This window comes from Accipiter gentilis, chromosome 18 (genome assembly GCF_929443795.1).
Source record: "Accipiter gentilis chromosome 18, bAccGen1.1, whole genome shotgun sequence".
Lineage (NCBI taxonomy): Eukaryota > Metazoa > Chordata > Aves > Accipitriformes > Accipitridae > Astur > Astur gentilis.
Genome location: NC_064897.1, coordinates 11,096,387 through 11,124,016, shown reverse-complemented (window position 1 = coordinate 11,124,016; position 27,630 = coordinate 11,096,387). Strand labels below are relative to the sequence as shown.

The 27,630-nt window shown below is 39.8% G+C and overlaps 1 protein-coding gene across 12 annotated transcripts in view; it reads left to right on the top strand.

The window, feature by feature from the left end:
* SOX5 (SRY-box transcription factor 5) overlaps positions 1-27,630 on the top strand; it is a 648,311-nt gene that overhangs the window by 593,804 nt on the left and 26,877 nt on the right. For 9 of the 12 annotated variants that reach the window (XM_049822486.1, XM_049822487.1, XM_049822491.1 and 6 more), the window contains 2 exons: positions 18,622-18,799; positions 23,619-23,791. In XM_049822486.1, the coding sequence (XP_049678443.1) occupies positions 18,622-18,799; positions 23,619-23,791 (351 nt within the window). The remainder of the gene's footprint in view (positions 1-18,621; positions 18,800-23,618; positions 23,792-27,630) is intronic. The other 3 variants (XM_049822492.1, XM_049822485.1, XM_049822484.1) reach the window with 1 other exon arrangement.

Here is a 27,630-nt window from a genome sequence, read left to right as displayed (position 1 = left end):
AATAGCAGTGTGAATCCTTAACTGAAGATGGTACTTTATTTTCACATTATCTGATCCTCTGATTACCAAAGTAAACATTGGATTGAAATTTTTTCATGTCACCTATAGTCAGCTATAGAATCGCCCTTGAAAGACTTAGAGCTTGCCTCTCTACCGCAGCATGGATTGACCTTGTAATGGCCAGAGACTCTCTAGGGGAACTTCTTCGGTTTTTGAGGAATATCTGATGATGATGCTACAGTTGCTGCCCCATGCACCAGCTGTGTCTTGCATGCTCTTTATAGTATACGAAGGATAGAAAGGGACCAACAGTGTGCTTGCTCCATTCTCACCCAGGCAAAGTAAGCCTGGATACAAAACTACAACTGAGTCACTGTTGACTTTCTTACCAAGTACCTCTGATACCAGGGACAAAACAAAGAATAAAAGTCTTTGGAAATGGGTATTTTAATTCAGACACACCACAGGCTATGTTATTAAGAAAAATAAGTAAACTGTTTACTATGGGGAGCTGGCTGGGGATTCTCCTGTCCCAGTCAAAACTGATGATGGGACTTCCCACTTCCAGTAGGAAAGCTTTCTTGACTCAGGATAAAAATATGTTTTTAAAAAAAAAAAAAAAGTCTGAAGGGAAGGAGAAGGGGAAAGGCCCTAAAATGGCCTGGTAATAAGAACACTCGTCTAGAGGATATTTCTGATTCTACTTCAGGGAAATAGTTGACATGAACTTCATTTTTGGTGACTACTCTTAGGAGCTTTGTTAACTTGGGTATATTTTTCTCTCTTTCCCTCATTTCTCTCTTTTGTATCATAGTGCAGAACGTGAAAATTTATTTTGGGGACATCGTGGGGAAAACATTAAGCTCCATTATGTACATAGCTGCATCAGCTTGCTTGCCACATCAGCTATGGCTGTTGCAGAAGTCTAGTTGATAAGTAGACATACAGATTCCTTGTACCCTCAGAGCTGCCGTTTTTGAACACATTAAAGGAAAGTGTTTAATTTCAGCTCTACAGATGATAGATGCATTGCTTGTTAAATGCAGAAGGATATTGGTGTTTCCTCTTCATACCACTTCTTTTTATTTAGTGATATCAAATATTTTTGGAAACATGAGCTAATTGTTCTGCACAGCACTGTGAAGTACTTCAGCTGTAAAGGGGACGGCTGTGTGCTAAAGAAGACTGATCATGGCTGCTTACAGGTGATCAAAGGGTGTGACTGCTTGTGTTAGAAGGGGCCAAATTCTTTTTCCTGCAGAGTAGAGAAGAGGAACCTGTCTGAAACTAACCCATGGCACATGTTAGGCCTCACATACTAATGGCAATTACTGTCCTCTTTATTGGTTGAAGAGCTCAGCAGCTACTGAATGCCTATCCAAGCAGCAGGAAATTAAAGCATCCTTATTTTCATTAAAGAGGGTACTGAGGTATTTTAGAGTGGAGAACAAGAGTTCTCATTAAAGTGATGTAAGACACACCATCCCTGCGAGAACATTGAGGCTATGTTTACAGAAGGTTTATCCCCAAGATTTGCAAGGCTCTTTTATTTTTGAGAATTTCTGGGCTGGACACAATTCTTTATATACCACTGATTAAAAAAAAATCCTTGTAAATTAATCTATTAAGCTTTTCGGCACCAGAATAACAGTTAGCAGTAGAATATTATAAATCAGTAAATTCAAAACATTTTTCAGTACTTGCACTTCCCAGTCCCCTTGTCAGTGCATCAGACAGGTTAGAAAGAGCTGTAAGATAATTAAGGAAAAGTTTATAGTATGGATGCAGTGATGTACAGGGAGCTGTAAACTGAGACCTCATCTGCCTTATTTGTGCTATGCTGCTTGGTGCTATGCTGCTTCTTTAGTGTCGCTGTCCATTCTTAATGGAGACCTTGTAGCTAATTAACTCTTTACCTGGAAGCCTTTTCCCTTTGCTGCCCATGCTTTAAATTTCAAATATCAAAATGTGGAGTTGGTGGCAGAATCTCTAAAACTATTTTCCTGTTCCTTGCTCTTCTTCCTATACATGACATCCAAGCACATAAACAATGACTTTTTAAACCATTTGCTGGAGCACAATGAAGTGTCGTGTATTAACGGAACTTCTTAAGATGCTTTTCTAAAATAGAGAAAGTGTTCTGAACAATAAAAACAATGTTAATAGCAGTATCGAAAAAGCAGCAGTAGTAGGGACTTGCACAGCATTCTGCCTGCCTCCCACCCCTCCCTACTTTCCTAAAAATAAATTAGATACATGGGGGGGCTCCCAGGATGTTTTTTCAGATTAACTCTCCACAGCTCCGTTCCCTGATATGTCTCTCTGGCAGGAGCCTGTCTCTCAAGCAGAGTTGCCAGCCAGTCAGCCCTTGTCAGGCTCAGCTGGCACTTTTTATAATGAAAACTCAGAATAAAACATAACAAAAAGAAAAAGGGGGAAAAAACCTCCTCTGAAATCTGTGATCATGAAATTAAAGCTAGATACACAGATTAAGCAAGATTTCTGAAAGAGAGGTCTGTCGAAATCAGACAGAGAACAACAGAAATGTAAAGCAAAGTGGTAATGTCAAACGTGCAGTGTGTGCTTCTTACTAGTTCTATACTGTTCCTTGCTACTAGTGCCTTCCTTACCTGGTATGAATAGATAAAATACCCACTTTTTCCTGCAAAGTTGGTGGGGTGGGCAGCAGGTAGTAGTTTGCATTCTTTTTGGTTAAATGATCCACAGCATTGGCTTCGCATTGAAGACCAAGGCGCTACTACTTTCAGGAAGCAGGTACTAAAGCCAGGTTCAGTTACAAAATCTCTCAGTGTTAGAAGTGCTGGGACCTGACATTTTGTTTCTGCTCTGCATCTTACTCTGTTACTTAGAAATACCTAAGCATCGACTTCTGCAGAAGCTTTTTGACAGAACTGCGCATCTAGTGTCACTTGGAACAAAGAACTTGAATGAGAAAGCAGCATTTTGCAAGAAGAGACTGGAAGAGTCCCAAACAAGAAGGCAGTGTCACTAAGTCAAGGTTTTTTAATGCCACTAAGATGGCTGTTGAGCTGATGTTGCCAGTTGGCCACGCAGTCCTAAGAATAGCAGTAAAAGGGCTTTAGGAGAGCGTGGAATCTGGAGCTGCATAATTAAACAGAGAAAAATTGGATTTTTCTGGTTGCAGTGTTTTTTGTTGATCCTCCTCACATTTGGGGGGGCTTGTTCTGTAGGGAGAGTTGGAAAATATTTAGGAGAGGGTCTTTTTGCTGAGGAAGGGGAACCAACCATGAGGAGAAATACGTGAAGTTCAGCTTGGGACGTAGTGTTCTTCACTGGGGGCTGCCGAGTACCACAGCACTGCAAAGGTGAAGGACCAATATTAGCGCCAAGTTAAATATAGATAACAAACCAGCCAGTTACGCTAGTATGAAATTAATTTCTAGGTTCCTTCATAATACAAAATTCCTATAAAGTAAAGGTCATTCCTTATTCCAGAGATTTATTTTTCAGACTCCAAGCTGTTAGACTCTCTAAATCAAGGAATGTGTTTATTCCAGGAGCACAGGCTTGTGCAAAATAATAGTACTGTAGCGAGGCACCTATTTCATGGATTAGGAGACAGCTTGAAATGGAGCAGAGGACTCTCATTCTACCAAATCCTTCTAGAAGGGAGCCAGGTACTTCACTTCAGGAATTAAATCTTCCCTTTTGCGGTTTCAGTTTAGGTCTTTGGGGGTTTTGTGGCATGTGTTAATAATCAAAAGTAAAGTGCAAAGGCTGCATTGGCAGGGGTGTCTACTGGACAGCAACGTAGTTATGTTTTACCAAATGTAGAACTTCTTTTCAACACAAAAAGTAAATTTCTGAGGTGATTGAATCAAATTCTAATGTGATCAGTCTAGCAGCTTCCAGAAACTGCTTGCTTTGTCTGCAGAAGGGTGGTTTGCTTCCATGTTATGTGCTAGATTTGAAATTAGCTCCTCTTGACACATTCAGGCAGAATGCAATTCAAACTAAGCATCAAAGAAATATATTTTGCAGTAAGTATTCCTGTACCCACAGCTGAATGATTATCATTTAACAAGGGAGCTCTACAAATTTTTTTTAATCTGAAACACTTTAATCTGTAATCGCTGGTAGCTGTGGATAGCTGAAGAGAAGCAACATTTAGCAGCAGAATGGAGAAGAAATCTATTTTATTTTCAAATTCAGAGAGACAGATTCTTATAGGTTAGTATTAACTCTGGAGTTACATGAAGCACTTGCAAATTTTTCACTGAAGTTTCTCAGAACAACGCATTTGTTGTACAGAACGCAGTTTGAATTGTTTAGTGTAAAATGAACTGGTGCAGAAAAGAGTTTCAGAGAAATTACGTGGAAGTCGTGACTTTAGAGTACACACATTTTTCAAAGCAGTGTGGCTACATCTTGTGATTTTATAATGGATAGCTTCCTTAAAGTCCCAGCTTCCTTAAAGTCCCAGCTCCTGGAGTCATGTGAATATGTGAGAATCTCATTTAAACAAAAAGCTTCAGGCTGTCATGGCTGAAACTTAAAGATTGGTATAAATGTATCTCAAAGGCTTAGAAAGCAGCTAACAAAATGAATCTACGAGTTACTATTTTAATCAAGTGGGATTAACTTTCAGTCTCAAATCATAGAAGACTTCATGTTGGCAATTCTGCTAAGGCATAAATATTTCTCAGCAGAGTTAGAATTTTTCCTATAGTATCTCCCAGTAAAAGCGCTTCAGTAGTATCCAGAGAGAACATTCAAGAGCATCCAAAGAACATCAGAGGCAGGCAAGCTGATGCAACAAACTTCTTTGATGTAATTTGACAGGATTTTAATATATGAAAACAGTTTAAAATTTTGATCTTGATCATGCGCCTTTATCCACTAATGCTGCCAGACTATTAATTCAAATGTGTACTTTTAGTACTAATGAATGTGTTTAGTTTCTGTTTGTTTCATTTCAGTTGCTATGTTTTTCCCTGATGCTTTTAAAGGAAAGATAAGCTAATGCCATGACTGGTATCTCTGGGAGAAGAAAATATTACTAAGAAAAAAGTCTTTGATAAAAGATTGCTCAGTATCTTGACACATGGAGTGCATGGAGGGGAAGACCTTGTCTCTCTAATGGGAACACTGGAGAGAAGGCTTTTCAACTTCCAATCATGATGTTACAGAAAGAATATAACTTTGAGTATTTCGTAAGTTATTAGTGTTTCTTAAACTTTTTTGGGTGGCTGTGCCAGCACCTGCTAGTAGTTTTAAAATAAGGGGCCATTTCAAAGAGCTGTGTGTGTATGGAGATATGTAGCACATGGGTTCGTACAGGGTTTCAGCTGACATGCCAGGCAGTGACATGTCACGTCATGAATCAGCCACATCGTGTTACGTGATTTCAAGCTAACAGAACACAACAGGAGTTACATAGTGACAAACACAACCCAACATGACATATCCATGGGAAAATTGGCAAAAAAGCTTCTTAAAGTTGAGTTTCAGGGGTACATTTATTCATCTCCAAAATGCTCCGGAGAAAACTATGAAGCAGTGTACTGGAAAAGGGAGTAATGTAGTGACAGAATTACTAAAGCAGCTTTAATTCAGTGTACAATTAGGAAGAAAGCGTACGTATATAACAGTTCTGGAGAGTATTTTTGTTGTGTTGGGTTCTTGTGAATTTCTTTCTTTCCAAAGGTAGCTCTCTCAGGGCTGCAGTCATTCCAGGCCAATGATTATTTTTAACTTTAGCCATGCTAAGAGCTCTATAGACTTCAGGTTACAGCTGTAAGTTAATAGATTTTGAATTTAGCTGTTGGTTGCCTCAGTAAATCTTGAGTCCTTCTAGTCTAAACTCTGTTGTTTTTTCTGCTTTGCTTGCAGATCAGAATGACCCCCTTTTGTGCCTACTTCCAATTTTCTTCATCTTCTCTGAAATTATCTTCTTTCCCTTTCTGGGTACTCCGATCCTAGTTTCTGATGTCCACTGCACATAGAGTCTGCAATTAAAACTCTGGGGTGAATTCATTCATCTCTGTTGGCTTGTTATTCATCATAAATGTGTGGATAGCCTGTGCTTTCAGTGTTCTCTATACAAGGCACAGGCCTAATTTGGGGTCAGGGAAATTCAACACATACATTTGGCTGAGAAATGCATATCAAGTAGCATTTCGTTCATGATATCAGAAGTTAAAATCGTGTCATATGACTGTTTGCCCACTACATTTCATGTCTGGATTTACAGTTCTTAATTTCACAGCCTTTGAAATACCAATTTCTCTACACAAAACGAGTCCTCCCAGTAAACTGCAGCTTGTAGGCAGAATGATGTGGTGGTGTAACACCCGGGAGATTCACTACTGTACCAAACAACTGATGTTTACTGGGGCTAGTGGGTGAGGAAGACAACAGCCACGTCATTTTGGCTAGCCTAGGCGAGAAAAATAGCACAGATACACAGAGGCCTGCAGAGCAGAACACAGTAGATACTTTCTCTTCTGCTTTCATTTTAAAATGAGCAAGATGCTCCAGGAGTGCCAGAAGTGGTGAAGCCTAGTTTCATTTGTGACATCTCACAATATTTGGACTCTCGATGGAAATGTAGAATACCTCTCTCTGGGGATCCCCTGGTGTCTGTTAAAGTGTGGGTAAGCACTGGAGGCTTCTCCTGAGGGGAGAGGCTTAGAGCGTTCCCCTCACCTACCCCATTGTTCCTCTACACAAACGGTGGGGGACCTTTGAGGACTTCATCAAACATGATGGAGATTGGCCAGTGCGCTCAAAATGTCTATAGAGATGAAGATTGACAAACATGCATACGTGTGCACAGACCTCATGTACACACTCACACACATGCACACACACAAGTTTTGAGGCTAAAATGAATCTCGTATTTGGACAGCTCTCAGGGGTTGTACCGGCATCTTGAATTTCAAAGGGATGCAGTATGTCTTGCTGTTGCTTTTCCTGCACTGTTGTTCTTCACCCCCAAATGATGACAGTTCAGTGCTGGGTGGAAGGATTCCCATGATAGTATCATTTGGGACTCACTTTGTAAATTGCTCTGGGCTCAAACAGAGCAAAATAATGCTATATAAATACATGTTATTACTGGTGAAGCGATAAAATTATCTTATGCTTACCAAGTATTCTAGTGTCTTGTCTTGATCATAATTAACTGGTGACATACTCGTTGAGTCAGTGCTCTAGGATTTGTGCCCAGAATAAGTCACAAAAACATAGCAGCTTTAGTATGGGGGAAAAGGATGAAGGGGGCTTTTTTCTTCTCCCTTTTTTTCTTATGGATAAGATATAAAAACTGCCCAGAGCTGGCCCTGTTCAGAAATAGCGAATCAGCCTCTTGGACTTTTTTTTAAGATGTCAACTTCCCTCTCGTATACTTCTGTGAAGACAAAGAATGTCTTAACGTCTGTATTGAAGTCATCATTAAAATAAAAGGAGATCTGTAGACATCAGCTATAAATCATCAAGAAATAGCTTGTGGGTAACCTTTGACACAATTGAACCTACTTGAAATGAGCTAGGGCTGGATTCATTGCCTTTAGTGAAGCCAGTAGGTGGACTAAAGGTCTCCTCTCTCTCTCCCTCTCTCTTTCCATCTCTTACAGTGTTAGCTTCTGGGAGGTGAATGTGTTCTGGCTGAGTGATGGAAATGCATTTGGATGTGTTCTTAAATAGACATTTGTTTTATGTCTGAAAAGAATAGGCCAATCTTAACAGTGTGATGCTGGGGCTATTTGAAAGGTATTTTTTAAGGCAGTTGTCTTCTTTCAGCTTTACAAAAACTATTTTAACCAATTGTTTAGGCTTGAGGAACAGTGTGGAATATCTATTGTGTATGGATGCATGTGTGTTCTACGGAATTAACAGGAAAATGGTAGATAAAAATCTGCCTAATTTTACATAATAGATTTTTGGCATTCTTGTGATCTGACTTCAAATTCATGCTGAGTTTCTACAGTATAACAGAAATACTAGTTTGCAGTTGTTAATTTTAATTTCTAAGATGCTAGGTTTTAAAAGGAGCTGAAAGTGTTCAGCATCTCATGGGGACAAACTATGAGTCTTACTAATGAATCCAGCAATTAGTGGTTCATTGTGCCTGCTAGCAATTTGGCCCCAATACCGGTCCTGATGGTGATTTCATTTTTGCTGGTGTGAATCAGGAATAGGAGCTGAAGTCTATTCACCAAGGGAGGCTGAATACTTCTTCAACACTGTTCTGCCTGTGATCTGCATTCAGTACTGACAGCAGCAAATTAAAAAAGAAACTACAATATATTTCAATTTTTATTATTATGGTTGATTAATATGTTCATTAGGATAATTATATAATATCAATAGTACTTATTAAACTTAAAGGGTTGTAAATGGTGGTGTCCCCATACAGTTAGATAAACATATATATGATGTGTGCCCAGTTTGCATAGAAGAAACCTTTCTCATAGGTGAAAGGATGTATTTTCTCCAATTTTGTAAGTAGAGAATTGAGACAGAAGAGGTGGTCCTTTGCTTTCTGTAGCCATTTGCACTTGTGCAAAACACTAAAATTTATATTTGGTAATATTTTATCGTAACTTCGCAAAGATGTCAGTGACCGTGTGCAGAAGATTAGATAATGAGCGACTCATTTAAGTTCACTGAGAAAGTTCGTTGGAAAGTCAGGAACTGAACCCAAGTCTCTTCGGCATGACCTAAGGAATCAGCAGTAAAAAAAGGCATGACTGTGGCACAGGAAAAGCAATGACCCTTTCCAACAGGTATACTTCTGAGTAGTTAACCCCATGTATGTGATTATGGATGGGGTATAAATATTAAACAAATTCTTCTATGAGTGCAGTACTCAACGATGGAGCAGTGTTTGCTTTGAACATTCCCTGCAGTACGTTAAACTCCCTCCAGTTTCTGGAACTGCTGATTAGATTTCATCTTACTGCTAAAGGGAGGTGAAATGAAAAAATATCCAGCAAGACAGAGTTGTAAAATCATTTTGATTTTAGTGATCTGGAATGTTGTTAATAGCATGCAAGCATTAAAGACGGATGAGTTTTGTGTTGATAGTTTCCCCTTGAAAAGCTTTTAGTTGGAAAAACAAATTGTCAAGCAGGTCATATCTACAGTTACAAAACATATTTTGACAATTTTCTTACAGTTGTATCTATAAATAAAAACAGTGCATGTTATCTTTGCACTACTTACTTGTAGTGCTGCATACATTGCTGCTTCTTAGTGAAAAATCTACCTGGACTACATAGAGATATCCAAAGTCAGAGAAAGCACAGGTGTTTTTTGAAAAGGAATTTCTTAGCCCACTGCCAGTTGTCCAAGCTGTTTGAAATCTCTTTTCATTCAAGCTCTTTTGACTTGTTTCTTCTAAAGTTTTCAACAGCTGGGGTTTTTTGGTTTTATTTTTTTTCCCCCTGAATCTTAGAATCTGTGCAGCATCTTTGCTTCTCCTGCCTGACCACAGCAGGAGGAGGGGTCTGTTGCTAATTTGTTTTGATACGGTACACTTTGGTCTGTATTCTTTTTGAAATTAATTCCTTTTGCAGGTGTGGGGTTAGAGGTGGTGGTGTGCTCCCAGCGAAGGTGTCATCCACCACAGAGAGGAGGTGGGAGGCTTTGATCAGTGTGGCTTCTGTTTTCCTGTTGTTCATTTAAAATGTACCAGTTTGTAATGCTGTTTGGCTTTGCAGGTCCTTGTTTTATTTCCTTCCAAGTCCTTCTCCGTCCTTTCAGGTTTTGTTGTTTTCATTGCTGTTCATTCTGCTTAACATTTACTGGGGATTATTCGTTGGAAGGTGGTGACCCCAAGTTCAATTAAGGCAGCAAACAAAATCCAGTCTAATGTCTATTTCCATTTTTTAAACAGCCTTGTTATGGGTGGGAGAGTGCATTATTAAGGACACAACACCACATGTTTGGACTTCTGGGTTTTATTGGGACAGAATTATATAGCAAGGATTTAAAAAAAAAAAAAAAAATCTAACCAAGACCCAAGCTACAAGGCATCATGCTTCAGGGCATGGGCCACTCCAGTTCCTACCCAGCACAAGTTCAGGAATACATGCCACAGATCAAACTGTCTGACAGCTATGTACTTTTTCGTGCAACTTCTTTTGAAGCAGCTGGACATTTTAGGAACTTAAGTGCAGTATCAAAAGGAAGCCAAAACATTGGTCTGAGTAAGAGTGGTGATTGCTCTGCTCTTCCTTATGACTCAGCTGTTTACTCACTGTGTGAGATTAGGCAAATCATTTAGCCACTTTGAACCTTATTCTTCCCATTTGTAAAATAAGGCAAAAGCTGTCAGAGTCATCATGATTTTTAATTAATTAATATTCCTATGGTACACTGGAGAAGTGATTTTTTTTTCCCTCTTGCACTTTACTACTTGCCATGTATTTCAGCGGGGGCAGTTTGGAAGAAGCATTCTTTCTAGGAAGAATCCTTCCCCTCCTGTCCCCCACAATTTTGTGATCCTCTCTAATGATTTTTATGTCATGTAAAGTGATTCGCATGGTTGAAAGCATGAAAAATGAGTTGTTGTCTTCTCCTGAAGTTCTGCAGTATCTGCGTCAATCCCTGCTGACCTGTGCCTAAGTCACTCTTCCTGCTTAGCAGCTGGCTTGAGCCTTCTTAGAGAAGCGCTTTGTAAATAGCATTATAGCAAATAAATAGGTACAGCAGTGATGTGAGAAATACAGCTGAACAATAATTATTAGAAGCAAAAAGATAACAACAGGACCCAAGTTTGGCATGAAGTATGGACTAGCAGAATCCCAAGTGGCTAGTGTCTCTGCACTGGCTCATGATTTATCTTTACTCAACATGGACCTTTCTCATTTCAGACCAAACCTGGCAGGATTTGCTCAGAACAAGCTTCACTGAAGTTTTTCTTGTAAATGAGGCTACTGAGTTAAATTTTCGCTCACTCAGAGATGCAGAATGAGAAGGAGCTTTTTCATTATGAGGTGCAAGCAAATGCTAAAAGCTCTTTGCTCCTGCAATTTTGTTCCATGCTGTACTGAAAATCCACACACTGGGTCCTAAGCAGTGTGTTGAGCAACTCTCACTTCTGCTTGTTTCAATCTAACAGCAGAGCAAATGCCCAAACAGCAGAATAATGGCAATAGAAGTAAGTCAGTTAGTTACTTTTTTATGGATGAAAATGAATGTTTGAAGTTTGGATCTGCGTTGGGATAAGCATCCATAAGTCGTCAGGTTTCCCTAGAGGTTGTGTGACTGAAAACTCATGATCAAGCAAAAATAGCCTAGAAATCTCATACCAGCCACTTTCCTCAAACACGTTGTGCTATTTGTCTGTGGAGATTACCAGGAGACATCACAAGGATGGTGGGCGTTTTGGCAGTCCAAAGCCAGCCAGAAGCTGCAAGTATGGTTTGGAGGATGCTCCTCTGAGGATTTGAGAAACTAAATGAATGAATTTGGGGTAAACACATACCAGTCTGCTCATTTTGCTAAGCTGCATGCCCTGGTGTATTCTGTTGGCCAAACAGCGTGCCTTGTGCTCCAGGAGACCCCGAAGGGCTAGGTCCCAGTGCAGCACTTGTCTTTCCTGAAGACTTTTAAAGAGTTGCTCTTAGGCTTCTGTGTGCAGAGGGCTGACCAGTTGCTACACAAAATTAAGGCCTTTGCCCCAGGTCATCGTTGGATGTAGACTTTGAAGAGGAGCTACGTAGCTCTCTCCACAGACGCTGCTTTTAGGCTGCCCTGCAGCCGAAACAGCCCACACTCTTCCATGTCCAAGCTAGCTGGAGGACTGAAATGATCCTAGACTTGTTTGGCATTTGGTCCTGTTACTTCAGCGTCTGTATTCTGTGGCTCATAGAACAGAGCTATACTACAGAGTAAGCGCTGTGCATCAGATAAAAAGGTTGTGGGGAGGAGGGGAAGGCATCCAGCTCCTAGGGCCTTCCATGTTTATAGGCAGGTCATTTTGCGTGCTCCTCTTTTGTTCTGCCTATATCTGTCTGTGAATCCTGTGTGCAACTTCAGGAAACAACAGTAATACAAAGGGAAAACCACCCAGCAGCTGTCTTATTTTACTGTGACAACATGTGGACTAGACAAAATCAAAGCTTGGGGTTTCCAGGGCAGCAAATTAGTCTTTGTAACTGCAGACTTCTTTCCTGGCAGCTAGGCTTCCTGTGAAGAAAAATGAAAGGGGAAGATGTTAGGGATCTTTCTGAGAGGACAAAGTCCCCAGAGACTATCCTCACCGAGAGCCCCTAGTGTTGTAAAAAAGGACCAGGGAAAAATCCTGTCTGTCCCTGGTACTATAGAACACATTAAGTTGGTGTGTTCCTGCACCACTTTTCCCCATGAACGGGAATGGAGACTGTGCAAGAATACTCTCAGTGTATAAATCAGCATTTGGGAGTAGTTTATTCCTTGAGTAGTCCCGTAAAGGAAGCCGATGAGAGAACAAAAAGAATATTTGTCACAAATATAAGGCAGCTCAGTTCCCCCCCTTTGTTTTGAGTCCCATGAATAGGAGTATTTGGGCAATATCAGTAAAGTCGGGAAGTCCCAACTTTGGTTGGGTAACATGTGCTGAGTCCAGAAAGTGTCTACCTTCTGAGAGGAACACATTCAGGGAAAATTACTCAACATAGCAACACCATAAAAAAAATCTGCTCTGGGTATAGATAGAAATCCAGGCTGAGATGTTTCTGCAGCTATCACAGAAGGAAAAGTCTGTGCACTTTGCAGGATCAGAAGGAAAGAAGGCAGTTCTTCCTAATATTTGCCCCCTGCCTTGTCTTTGGTGCCTTTTCTTTTCCTTTCTAGCTAGAGTCTAGTTGTACCTTCTGCTTTTGGTGCTAAAACTCATGGGCAAGAGTAGGATAAACTGACTTCTCTGAACCTGAAGAATAATTCTGTTGTGTTTATTACGATATCATAACCAAGATGCCTGTTTTTCTGTCTCCATCTCTTTTTCTATGTAGTTAGAGAAATTTCCACCTTTGCAGGAAGGGACACATTATTCTTAATCAAAACTTGAGAATGTGGCAGGAGGAGGTACAGCTGCAGATGAGCATTATCTAATTCACCCATCCTGTCATGTGAACATCCCTGCTTAATTTAATACAATTATTTCATCAGTGAGGATAATATCAGCAGCATGATTCATTTATACAACATGTTTCACAACTGCCTTTACCTCTCGGCTTCTTATTATCACTACTGATAATTTCACCATGAGTGGCTTCAGAGGAAGGGGAGGGGATGTGAAGGAAGCTGCCAGTGTCTTTGTGCGAGTGCGTGGACAACTATAGTCTTCAAGGACAGTCATGCCGAAAGATTTTCGTTGCATATGCGCTGTTGCACCTTGGTTTCTGATACACTTTGGTTAGACATTTCTGGATGAGCACAAGACTGAATGGATAAGCCACTGACTGGCTGCATTGTTCAGTGGGCAACAATAGCCCACTGTCTTCTGCCCCAGACGTGCCAGTAAGTGCTCCATATTTTGCATTTCTGTTGAAATGACGATCTCCACAAAACAGAACCAGGGCGGGGGAATGAGGCTTTGTTTCTAGTGAGGTGGCCGAGGCATTCTTTTAGAAACCCCCTCTCTGGCTTCTTATTTCTAACTGATTTGGCTGTAATTTGTACTGTCAAGGTCATTTAAATAGGCAGCAAGATGTGGCGAATGTGTTCCCAGAGGTCATGAAAAGCCTCTTTAGTAGAGCATGCTAGGCTGTGCTTATGCCAGGTCATTTAAGCACATTTGTATTGCCAGTCAGATGATACCCAGAGTAGTTCATGATTTTGTAATAAACCGTGCAACCTGGACCTTCAGTGTGTGCCACAATGGGATACAGCACTTGGATTTAAATGACAGTACAATAATTCAGTAACTGTATTTTAATAGTATACTAATCTTTAAAATATGTGAAAAGAAGTGAGATTATGAAATCCAAATGAATTGTCTGGGTTCTTCCCCACAACTGCCCTTTTTTTCCTTTCTCTGTGACTGGTTCATTCATCTGAGCTATCAGTCTTTTATTCAGCTCTTGGTGTTGAAATAGTGCCATTTTTAATAAACGGTTTAGAGAGATTCTCAAAATCAGATTTTATTCCCTTCTTTTTCTGTATCCATTCTCCATAAAGATAAATTAACCTTTTATCATAGGAGGAAGTAAATAAAGACAGCATGATTGAAAGATTAGAAAAGACACCATTTCAGCCAACTATTTGCAACATAGGTGACTGCAAGTCAGAATTCCTGGGTCTGTCTGAAACTGCCACTACGTTACTGTATGACTGTGACCAAATCCTTTCCTTTTTTCTCTCTTTCTTTTTTTCCTCCCATATTAATAAGCACTTTGTGTTTACCTAGCATTTTACCTTTTCAAAGGACCATACAAACCTTATAAAAGCAGTGCGATGTACACTCAACTTAGCAGCACTTATATTTAGAGATTTCCAGTGTCTGATGCTTAAATATAAAAGCTCAAAGTTACACAAATCCAGCTTGAGTAAAGCTAAAAACTACAGCTCTTGAATATTTTGTTTACCCCCAAATTCTGGTGTAGGTGAAGGGTTTTTCTTTCTTCCCTCATATGTCTAGAGATCACCTGGGAAAAAAAAATCTAGAGCAAATCAAGGATTTAAAGTTCCCCGAGCTCCAAAGTTTTGGTTAATGACAGTCTTCCAATCCTGGGAAGGAAACCACCAGCTCTTCCTAAAATGGCGACTATTCTGACACTGCTGTGATACAGGGGAAGGGAATCTCTTTACCAGTGCTTTGCTTTTGCTGCGGGTACTTTGTTTTATTAGCCCTCCGTCATGTGTTTTCGCTTATGCTTTATTCTCTACATTTATTCTTTTTGTGTGTGTTTTGTTTTGTGAGACAAATGCACTACTTTAAAGGAAACATTTCATAACCTTTAATCATGATCATATTTTACTTTTCATCACATCTATGTTTATATTATTACAAGCCTTTTGGGTCTTAACGTCCTCTGGTCTAAGCATTAATCATTTTGGCTGATATATAAAGAAATGTTTGACTTTGTTTAACTTTTTAAAGATACTGGCTTGAAAAAAAAACCCTTATCAGTGGCATCTTAGAGTAACTGCATGTCAAAAAAAGGCAAGGACCAATCAATACTGAGCTTTCTCTAATAAAAACTAAGTGCAGGGAGTACTTCTGGATTCCGTGATCCCACTGTACAAAATCGAATCTCCTGGCTCTTGAAAGTTTCCATCTACCTGGAGTGAACATGCTACATCTGGGTTTTTTTTCTTTTTATTACTCTTATTTGCCCTAGCTGTCATGCTGCGCTTACACACAGCCTTGATATAACTGAGAGTGAAGCCTGCTAATCTATAATGTGGCAGAATGTTAGCTGGGAGATTCTATAGTTAAAAGTAAAGGTAGGCCAACACCTAATTCTTGTCATGGTTACGCAGCCGCAAATCAATAATGAAGACTGTACTGTTCTTGATTTAAACTGGAAGAGCAGAGAATTTTGAATTTATGTCCACAGATGGGAAAAAGAGTAAAATGGCTCCCTGACTATAGGAGTGAAGATCCTAACAGTCATCTTCACACTTAACACAATTGTATATTATTACCTGTTTCCCAGATATTTAGACTCCCATGGAATAAATCAGTGTAGTTCCACTGTGGTAAAGGAAATTACTTAAATTATTATCAACTCATGATCCTACATAGGATTTCTAAACTCTCTGACTGAATTTTTAATGTATTTGACTTCCAGCGAGGATTTGAGAATGCTCTTTGAAATAACAGAAGTAAAAATGTTATGAAGACCAGACAGTGAAGTAATATGATTTTGTAAATACACATAATAGCTGAAAATTGTTTACTTATCCTCCTTTATGAGAACCAAGCTTCTGTGACCTCCGATTAATTTACCATTAGCCTGAATACACAATGAAAGTGAATGAAGGGGCAATTTGGAATGACATTTATCAGCTCTGGAACTGTCGACTTCTATTATTTCCACAAGGCCTTATACTTCTTGGCTCCAGAGAAGGCTGTGCTGACTTGAATGAAGAAGAGCATTCTTACTACTAAGAATAGTTACAGCACAGACGACTTCATTGCTGGATGGCTATGATGGAAAAAAACACCTCCCCCATTTCTAACTTGCATTAAATGAGACCAAACCCACTGTCCTATAGTGGACGTGCACAAGACCTTGCCTTCACACCAGGCTTAAAAAAAAGGAACAGAAGAACTGAGGAAAGGGAGAAGGAGTGAGGGAAGGGAAGGAAAGAAACTTTATAGGGACAGGATAGCCAAGGGGTTGAGTCAAAAGGATGAGACTGAAAAGAGTCATTCAACACGAGGATGCAGGTTGGAATCCAAGCTGACTTTGCAGTGAGGGAGAGCCATTCACATCAAGGACTGGTTGCTGCTCCGTATAAACCAAAGTGCTGCTCTCGGTCAGATTTCCAGTGGCCAGAGAGCACACTGCAGCTTTTACTGCCATATCTGAAACTAATCAGCCCCTTTTGTTGAGACTTAGAACAGAGGTCAAGAATTGAATCTACATGGAAACTAACCCCCCTTGGATTGAACCGAAACAAGCCTGTGGGCAGGTTGGCTTTGCTTCTGATACTGTCTTCCAGATACGTAACTTTGCTCTTCAGGGATCCTTGTCTGGCACAGGGTCGCTGTGTTTGGTCGGTTCGTTGGCTAGTTTGTATTTACACTTTTATGCAACTATCTCAGTACTGATTTTACAACATTATAGTTGCACTGTTGTGGGATTACTTTTTATTTTAAATTGAAATCAGTGGAACAGCAGAGCAAGTCTCCTTCCATTTGGCTAGTAGGTTAATCTATTTTATTCTGATACAGATGGATTTGTATTTCTGTAAAGTAATGGATACCTTCTTAAAATGTCAAATGCTGGTTGAACTGGGTGACATTTTTAACCCCGAGGCTTAAGTCTCCTAGAAGATCAACAAAACTCTGCCTTCTTGGTGCCTAAGTTGCTTCTGAGAATACAGAATATAGGCTCCTAAGGCAATTTTGTGCATTGATTTTTTTCCCCATTATTTTATGCACAACTTGCACCTAGGACAGCTTAAATACCACTTTAAGGATGACAGCTTTGTTCATGATGTCCCTGATATGTTTATCTGCTAAGCTTTAATTTATTTTTAACTGTGGCTATTACAAAAGTGTAGAAATAATCAAATATAACAAAAGTGCTTTGCTCAGAGCTTGCTTCTTTAAGGTAATGGAAAAGTTCTACGACAGTGCTTTGTAGAATTGTCCTGTGTTTGGAGACATACATCTACGTCATACTTCCACAAGCGACAGGCAACTATAAAATTCCTTCTTTACTGCAGCACACCACCCTCTGTGGAAAAGAATCAGTATTATATGATAGTAGTTAAAGATACCTTAGTGGTAACAGTAAAACACTCAAACATTATGAGTGTAATTCCAGTCAGCTTTGCATTGCTGTAAGTCAGGAATAATTCTATAAAACTGAATGTACTTACAACTTAGGGAGATCAGAACCAGCTTCTTCAGTGCCTAGAGCCAAAACCCAGTTGTGTGATGTAACGCTTCCTGTAGCTAAAGGATGGCTGTCCTAAGTCACAGTGTCAGAGGAGAGCTATGTTAATATGTGATGGTTGGATCTAATACCATATCCATTAGTTGTGGTTATTTAAAAGTGAGTTAAAATCACTTTTAAAATATCTGACTTGTTGAAAAGCTTTTTCTCCTGTCCCTGGGGGTTTTTTTCCCTTATTGTATTTTATTTTGGTCAAAAAAAAATACATGACTTAGAATTTTAATGTGTTTTATAGCACTGTCTGTTACTCTGTGTAATCAAGCCAGGTTTAGGAATAATTCCAGTTACCCTGCAAAAAATGTCACTCAATTTTTCTATTTTTGCATAATAATAATTACTGAAATGTTGGAAGTTCAGTTCTGCAGAAGATGAAGAACTCTAGGGGCTTACGCAGAATTACCCAGGTTATTGTTTCAGATTTTGTGGGAAGAAAGGGCTCTCTTGTTGTGGTGGAAGAGAAGTACTTATTTCCTATGATATTTTTGTGCTTGGAATTCTAAGCCTGGGAAGTTCAGAGGAAAGCACACAAGTTAAAGAAAAAAAGAAGAAAAACAAAAGATCAACAAAAAAAACCAACTGAAAACCCACTCACTCAAACATGTTTGCCTATTTTGGGTGGTGGGTTGAATTTTAAGTGAAAATGCTCTTCAGTTCTTATTTAATTCATCTATATCAAGTTTAAAATAACAAAAAACCATAACTGTGAAATTGCTCTTCATTTTTATCATAAAAGCATATATCTTGTTGATGTGAGTAATTTCTTCAGAGACAATTCTTACATACAAAGTGCAAATGGAGGATGTTCTCTGATCATGTCATGCTAATTTTCCAGTTTATCAGTCATTTCAGTTCCAAACTGGAATGACAAGATGATATCACATTTGATCTTAATATATATCATACAACCTTTCCGGTTTAGAAGTTTGTATGAGCTGAAGACAACTGTCTTTGCTTGGAGGGTGTTGTGCCAACAGCAGTGTTTTAATAACATTTTTTTCTCTTCTGCTCATCGTAGGATGAAGTGGCCCAGCCTCTGAACCTTTCAGCCAAACCCAAGACATCTGATGGCAAGTCTCCCACATCACCCACCTCTCCTCATATGCCAACTCTGAGAATAAATAGTGGGGCCAGTTCACTAAAGTCCTCTGTGCCAGCAACTTTAGCTAGTCCTTCGGCCAGAGCTAACACAATAGGTAAGCTCAGTTTCATTTGTCCCTCCTCATAACGATTAATAGGTGTTAATGGAAAGTGGGCACTTATCAGCCAGTGCCAGACAGTGGTCTATGAGCTGTCGCAGGTTGACCATAATACTACATTTGTTGATGTCAGTGAAGAAACTCCCACAGACTTATGTTCATGAAGAGCATCTTAACTTTTACAGACTCAGAAAACAAGGAGCTGTGTAACTTCAGATACTGTTTTATCAATAAAAGTTAATAAATGCTGTTTATTTAATGACATACATTGAAGACAGCAACCTGTCTAATGGTGGGCATTAAAGACCCACGATATTGTACTGTCATCTAAAAGTGATGGATAAACTTCAAAAAAATTCCTTTAAGTTAAAAGTCTACGTATGCAAATACATCTTTGCAAAATTACAGGTTCAGTCCTTAGTCTGCTAAAAAGCTGCACAAAGCATTATTTTGCATTGGTCTAGTAAGCAAAACAATCACCAGATTAATTCAAGAAACCAAGTTTGATGTTGTATCTTGCAGAAAGTCTTGACTGGCTGTTTTTAACACTGTTCCAGAAAACTGTTAATTCTTCCTCCTGCCAAAATTACCTCTTTGCCTAAAGACCATCTAAATAATAACAGTCTTAGTGGTGATTTTACAAGTCTGGTGTGTTAAAGGGACTGCTCTTTGTGTGTATAAGTAAAATGTGTACACACCCCATTCTTCATCCTTGTAACTGAAACATTTTATTCCATGAAGTGATTGAATATAACCTGAGTTAAGATTTCAGCATGTAAACAAACTCTGTTTAGGAAATTAAGTGAGGTGGATAGTTGTACCTTTGCTACTGTGTGTCTAATTGCTCCTGAAGCATCTCCTGCTGGCCACTTTCAGGGATGGTACAAAAAACAAAAGCCATAGGTCAAACCTATCAGAAGCTGTTTCTGTGATATCTTAGTGCTATGTAGTAAAATCTTTTCGTGTCTCTATGGGTCTCTCCCAAGCTCATTGTAGTCCATATTCCACCTACACAGACACCAGAAAGACCCATAGTTATGTCCACAGATCAAAATAGATCTTGCTTCCACTGTATTACCCTCCTACTCTGCATACATGATTATTGCTACTGTTGATGAGAGTTACATATATCAGACAGGGAGTACGCTTCTATGCCTTTTAGAAAAGGAAATAACTTTCTTTAGTATTATGTTACAATTATATAAATATTTTGTAAATATCACGTTGTTAATTGTCAATGTATGTAGTATTATTAGCTCTACACTCTTTAACTGTGGTAGGTAATAATGTATTTAATCTTTAATTTGTTTGGCCCTACTGCTCTCCATGTACAGTGAGTGCATTAAGTTTCAATTTTTATCCTGCATCACAGTGGCAGGATATCTCATGTTCTCTCCTCTGCAATCTTCTTTCCCTCCATACCTGATATTTTTTGTAGGTGTGAGACCCCTGCAATTTACTTCTTTTAACAAAATGCAGATTTTGAAATGCTGTACCTGTAATGAGTGATAATGTAATTGGATAAAAGCTGTGAGGATGAATGGAGCTTTAAAGGTCACTCTTGTAAGAAGAATTAATGTGTTATACCATTAATAAACCATGGAAAACTGTGGAGCAAAAGATAACATACTTAAGTTATTGTTAATGACATAGAGTTCACTGCTGTATATCTCTCGGCTACAAATATAGAAAGTGACTTTTTGAGGTTGCTGAGCAGTATCACTGTGCGTACTGTATATATAAGATAAGCAGTCTTTAACTGGTGCAGGAGCTGGATGGACATAGCCTACTTCTAACAAAGGTTTATCCTTTAATGGAGGACTAGAAGAACGAAAGGCTTGTGAACAGCCTGCGGAATCTTTTCCTGCTAACTGCTAGGTCAAATCCAACCAAAGTTAGAGCAAGTAAAACTCATTACCATGTTGAAACCATTTGGTGATCTTAAAAAAGTGAGCATGAAATTTCAAGTCACCCACCAGTAGGAGCTACGCCACAAAAAATTTTTTTAGCATTTTTAGCAAAGGTACTAAGGTCCCTAAAAATGGTAGAGAAACTGGATCACTTTTTTAGCTCGAGAGATGAATCCCTGTACAGAAAGTCATTGGGAAACATATAGTCATTTGCCAAACAGTTACTTCCACTATCTGAATGATTTGAGCTGTCAACGCAAGGCACAAGTTGTCTGTCCTAGGTATGCACAGCCCACCTTGCTGGGATGCAGTTGAGCTGTCACTTTTCACTGCCACTAACTTCAAATTAAAACCGTTCTCTGAAAGCAGTTCTTCAGACTGCTTGGTTCCCCTGGCATGGAGAAATGCTCAGGTATTGTTCAGTTGTCTCTGGAGGATGTAAACGTACAGCGTCCTATGATTAACAGTGTAGCTGTATTCGGGCATGCAGATATGTAGTCCTTTTCTAGAGCTATCCTTACAGCGTATAAAATACGCTGCAGACTGAGCAGTCACAAATGTCATGGCTTCATGTATGACTTTAAATCCAAGCATTTCTTTTTGGGAACAGGCATATGTCCGTGTACTAAAAACAGAAACAACTTCTCTCTGCCCTTTGCCATTATCTGCGACATCTCTATGCTAGTTTGGCAATCCTTGTAACTAAGTGCATTTTATGTGATGCAGTTCCCCTCTCTGTCAATAATTCACCACCTACCCTAAACAACAATAATTTACATTCAACTCGCTTCTATATTAATCATTTCCCTGCACACCAGCATCTTGGCAGCTACTGAAAAACATAAGGAGTGCTTGCTTTTATTCACTGTCATGTGCCAAACTGTCTCAAAGATAGCAGTATCCAGGAAAAGCCAAATAGTCTGGAGAAGGGCATGAATTCCAGTTCCTCGGCACATTCGGCTGTATTACAGATTGAAAGTATTATACCTAGCCTAATCAAGAGCACAACCAGCAGTAATACCACTGTTTGTTTGTTTGTTTGTTTGCTTCCTTTTTAATTTATTCTGACTACATGCAAGCTTGATCAGTAACAGATGCAAAGTGGGGAAGAAACTAAGCAAGTTGATAAAATGGAGGTAAAAAAAATAAATCAGCGGCAGCACTGTGCTGGTGCAGGTTATATCCTTCCTTCTGCTGGGAAAGCTGGAATTACTGGAATTCCATTGGCTGGGAATTACTGAACTGGGTCATTTGATAAAAGCAATGTGGATCAAGTTATTTCATACAAAACTCTCAGGGTTCCTGGGTATTTAGCCAAAAGCTAGCTGCTAGTACAATTAACAACAGTCAAACCACACAGAAACTTTTCTTTCTAGTTTTTGCGCGCCATGGAACATGGGAATACCATTCCCATTCTGTCTGCAGTCTAAAAAAACAACAATAAAAACCCAAACCAAACTAAAATCCTGACAGCAGCGCAGCACTGAACTAATCTGACATCAGCTTCTTCCCCTGAAATGTTTTAAGCAGCAAGACAATGTCCTACGTTTTTTGGCAATCAGCAGATCAGATAGAAGAGTCTAGCAATACAACAAGGATGTGTAATCTGACATGATTAGACAAGGCTCTTTAGGAACAGAACATTCATAATTGAGACAAAGAAAGAGTATTAATAACACTTTCCTAACACGGCAGTTAGCCATTTTATATTTCCTTTCTTTAATCTTAGTGTTTTTCAACAAATCATGGGATTTAATAGCGTGTTTTGGCAGATTAGAGGATTTATGGCCCAGATGTTTTTTGTTCTAAAAATGGATTAGGGTGTAAAGTTTGCTGGAATCCATGGAACATGTTGAGGCAAGCCGGTCATTTTGTGTGTGATTAGTGCCTGCCTTCTGTCTCACAGTCCCTCCATCTGTCACAATTCACCAATGGATCTGGTTAGATTTAGCCTCATGTCACAAACAGAAGTCCCTTTTCTGGGCAATTTCATATTACAGATTCATTTTATGCCGGTTTTATGCCCTAGTTAAAAGACAGAAAGAAGAGTGTGCGTGCGCGCGCGTGCGGGGCTGTGGAGGGGGGAGGGAGATTGATAGATATTAGCCTCTCCTTTAATGTTTGAAAAATAGACTGGGGCTTGGAGTCTCCCATCAGTATTCTATCCTACAAATCACATGCAGATCATAATAAGTATAATCTACAGTACGCTAAAGGAAAAAAAATGACAGTGTCACATTTAAAATTAAATAGTATTAGCTGTGCCGGTGATGCTTGTAACATTTTAAAAGGAAATAATTCAGTGACTACTAAGGCTAAGCCCTAGGCTGTGAATTTGCAGCAAAACAGTGGACATTTGACCTACTATTAGCAGCATGAATAGGAGTGGGAATGTAGGTCCGTGTAGCTGTGGTTTCTTATACATTTCTGAATGACAGGTGGTGGTGGAGAGCATTCAGTGGATGAGGTTTCTCTTCCCAGCCATTATGCATTTCATATCTATAGCAAACCACCGCCACCTGTGGTTTATTTTAATGTATTCACAAGTTTTAAGAAGGGGAAGAATGAAATGGTCTATTTTTAAGAGTTTGGGATTGCTGGCACGATCAAAGCTTCCCCTGACTCTTATCCGGTTACATCCTGCTGCATACAAACCGCAGGACTAACCTCTGCAGCGGCAGGGAAATGCTGAAACTAATGGGATCAAATATCGGGACGATGATTTTGGCACTGAGGTTTCTCATGCTTTCTATCCAGGTGGCTCTATCATAACAGTAACAGAATTACAAAGCATGGACGGGTTTCTGGGCATTACCTGTTAACTCTTTCTCATTAATAGTGATAAACTATTGGTGCAGTTCATCGATGAAAGCTAAAGTGTTTTCTTGTAACTTTCTTTTTTTAAGATATCCTTTCTTCTATCACGTCGTCAGGTTATTTAAATGACCACGATGCTGTTACTAAGGCAATCCAGGAGGCCCGACAGATGAAGGAGCAACTTCGGAGGGAACAGCAGGTGCTGGATGGGAAGGTGGCCGTTGTGAATAGCCTGGGTCTCAATAACTGCAGGACAGAAAAGGTGAGTTTCCAAGACTGCCTTTGCAAAGGGTCAGAGATTGCATTTGGCTCACCTTGGAGATACATAGGTTCTTCCCCTCTTTTTTTCCCTCACTTTTCTTGCTCTATTTTCTTCTTACCAATCAGTTTTTAAAGAGAATAGTTGCTTCTTTCAAAAAAAAGGGAAAGGCAAAATGAAAACCACAACCAAAAGCTGACATGAGAGACCTGGGGACCCCTGGGGGAGAGGGGGGAGGAGGAAGAGATAGTTAAAGCCCTCACGAGAACTTTGGAGGCCACTAATTCTCTGTTCCAGCCTGTCAACGTGTATTATGAGAAGGTGATCTTGGAAATCTCTGGGTCTAAGTGGAAATCTTGCTTTATGGAAATGCTTACATGTGTTTGTGAGATGAGCTGGATTTGAAAATATTCAAGCTTCTTTAGGAACATAAGCTTTGCTGATACTCAGGCTCAGCTTCTGGGTATTTAGCCTTGTGAGGTTGTCATATATGATATTTTGTGACCATTGCAATGTAGCACTGTCATGTCACGTTAGATGACTTAACAAAATTGAAAAAAATGGAGAATTGACAACACAAACTGCACCAAATATTCGCAGTGAAACTTAGAGGCAGCAGAATGTATGGGCCTTACCACCTTCTGCTTTTGAACTGGCCTGTGAAGCTGTGCTATAATAAAATATCAACAAAGTGAATATTCACTAGTAAAATGTGTATGTACTGTAACCGTCGCGTAAGTCAGAGAGGTTGTGATTTGCTGCTTTTCTATAGAAATACCTGATGTCTTTCTGTGCATTGCCCTGGCTTATGGAGGATAAATAGACCTGCCAGTCCTTGCTGCCACATTTATAGTGAGCTGTCCCTATAATACAGCCACCTAAGATACACATCCAAATCCTTGTGTGTGTCTCAACATCATACGCTTAGCAAGACTTTTTCCTCAATTCCTCTCTTCCCCTGCAATATTTTCTGAGGTGATAGAGCCTTCATCATGCAGTATAACCAAGATGACCGTTGTTGCATTTTGTGCAAACTGAATTTTATTGAAACAGCTTCTAGTGGCTTTTCACTGTAAGGCCTTGTGTGAATCACTGAGATAGGCAGATAAATAGAATGAATAAAAAAGATCAGCTATTTAGCAGAAACTTGAAAGTCAGTCATCCTAGGAAGCTTGTGAGTCAAACAATATTGTCCAGAATGAGCAGATTGCTAATTTGGATAGCTTTCCATTTTCCCTGTTTTTAGATGGAGTTTGATCAATAAGCTGTGAGAAGCCAGCAGTCTGGGTAATGAATGTTAAATGTACATGTGAGTCTCTCGCTACTGTACTTTTTTCATCAGCCTATCCTGGGTGTAAGTGATGTCGAAATGACTCCCATTTCATGCACTTTCTTGAGAGGAAGGGGAAGGAAAAAAGAGGTCAGTGTAATAGGTATCTGGCAGTACATACAACCTCTCTTAAAAGAGTAAGAGCGCTGGTATGGGGAGAGAGAAAGAAAGAGAGGGATGGAGCATGTTTATGGCATTTCACATAGGAGAGTACCAGAAGGGAAAAGGGAAAAGCAGAGTGTCAGATATAAGAAGAAGTGATCACAAGCACAAAGGAATTTATATTCAAATATTTAAGCATTCTTGAAAGGATGCTCGGAGCAGAAATTTCTTTTCTCTGCTCCCCATGTCGAAATGACTTTAACACTCAGCCAGATGCTAATGCAAAGTGACTCAAGCTATTCCTCGCAAGCATAGCTAAATTGCCGTTATTTGTTAAGCGCATTGAATTCAGCTGTGGATACAGCAGTTGGTTGCATTCAGAAAGCATCTGTACCCTTTTTTTCCTTTTTTTTTTTTTTTTTTTTTTTTTTTTTTTAATCCTCCAAAGCAGAGACAACTCTACCTATCTCCCCCCTCTCCTCCCTTGTGCTGGCTGGGAATTGTCAAGTGACAACCGACCAAATCCTTTTGGACAGGAAGCCTTCATCCTGAGTTCTATATACTTGCAAAGCAGGCCTTGTGGTTGGATCAGGAAGCCCATTAAAAGCACTTTGATGGTATGGAAATTCATCTTCATGAAGCACCCAGGCCCCTAAGCAGCATGCTGTTTAGCTGTGGTTACAGATCAGTCATTCACATCGGAGGGCAGTAATTGTGCTGACGGCTTGTTCGGCAATGGAAGTACATAAAATAATCCCAGGCCCTCCACCATGGCATTGCGAGTTAATCTTCTTTAATACAGATCAGCTGTTGTTCTAACACATGACTTTATGCTGGCTCTAGTGACTCTGCACAGCCTTTTGATTAAGTAACAGGAGTGGAACCATCTGCATTCACTTTATTCTGTTACTTCCCTATTGTTGGGATTCTCCTTACCCCTTCTGTTTTCACTTCTCACCCTCAACCCCAGTTGAAGTTTATTTTCCTCTCTAATTCATGCCTCCTGGTGGGCTCGTGGAGGGCGGAGAGGGGTTCTTTTACAAGGTAGCAGGAAGAAAAAATTGTTTGCTCAATGGTAAATTTTTCTAAAGCAACTGTAGGGTTTGGGGTTTTTGATACAATAAATGCCAAAACTTTATCAGGGCACACTGATTTATTTTATTTTATTTTATATTTTATTTTATTTTATGTTAAAGTGGAGACAGGAAAGGACAAAACCACATCTGAGCTCTCCTAGATTATAATGGCATTTGAGTTGCTTGGGGTGACCACTTAAGCCACTAAGCACTAATTAAGAAGCTGCACTTTTTAACTTGTAGGGTCTCGTGAGCTGTCTCTTGCATTTGACCCAACAGGAGAGAGACGTAGGCTGTAAAGCTTCGGTACTTGTTCTCCCTTCTCATACATGCTCTAGGCCATCCGCTGACTAGCCAGCTGTGAAGTTCAGATCCAGACAAACACCCCAACTTCTCTAAAGTTTGTGTCTGTTTGACCTAGGACTTTAAAGTTTTCTCTCTTACTAAGAGCAAGATTTGAGAGGAAGGCAAGTGTTAGCATTTTGCATGAAATTTTATTTGGTTTTTCCCTGTTTTCGAGGGAAAGGAAAAGAGATAGTTGGGAAGGTGGGTAGCGAGAAGTGGAGTGCTGCAGTGTTACCAGAGAGCGTTTCCCTTCAGAAGCTCAGGGTCCCACCGGGGGCCTTAGAGCAGCCCCCTGAACTTTGGGGACTTTGCATTTGCTCACCGGTTGCTTCCTGCAAGGGAAATTTTGAGGTGGGGGGTGGAATTAAAAGAGAGTTAGGCTAAGGTAGCTATCTGTCCATGGGCATATTCGTTCTTAGAAATGTACATTATATTTATAGTTACGTACGGAAGAAAGACTCTCCTTCCCATAGAGTGATCTCAAGCTTTATAGGCAACAAACACTCGTCTGGGGCTATCCCCAATTTTCCTCCCTTCTTTGCTGCAGTGGGTAGTGTAGTTATGGAGACCTATGGTTCTCTGAGATGTGGTGAGTTTTTTGTTGCATGAATTGCTGCTGCAGCCTGCCAGCGAAGGTCGGCTCTGTGCAGTTCTGAACACGTATGTTAGGCTCTTGGTAGGGATTTATCTGCCAGCGGTAGCTGGGCAGGCTCAGGGCTGGAATTCACCTTTGTGAGTCTCTGCTAAAGCTCTTGGGGCTTTTCTCCACACATGTACATGACCTGTTATCTGTCTCCTGTTCCCAGACGGGTTGATCCCTGTGGACAGCCAGCTGTAAGGCAGTAGTCAGACAGGCATTTTGTGGAATTGGAGAGAAACTGTATAAAAGGAGTCACAAATGAGAAAAGATTTTTAAAAATGGCTAGGATGATTTGGGTGAGTCACTTTATGGGCATCCAACTTGGACCATCTTGAGGGGTTTGATTTTC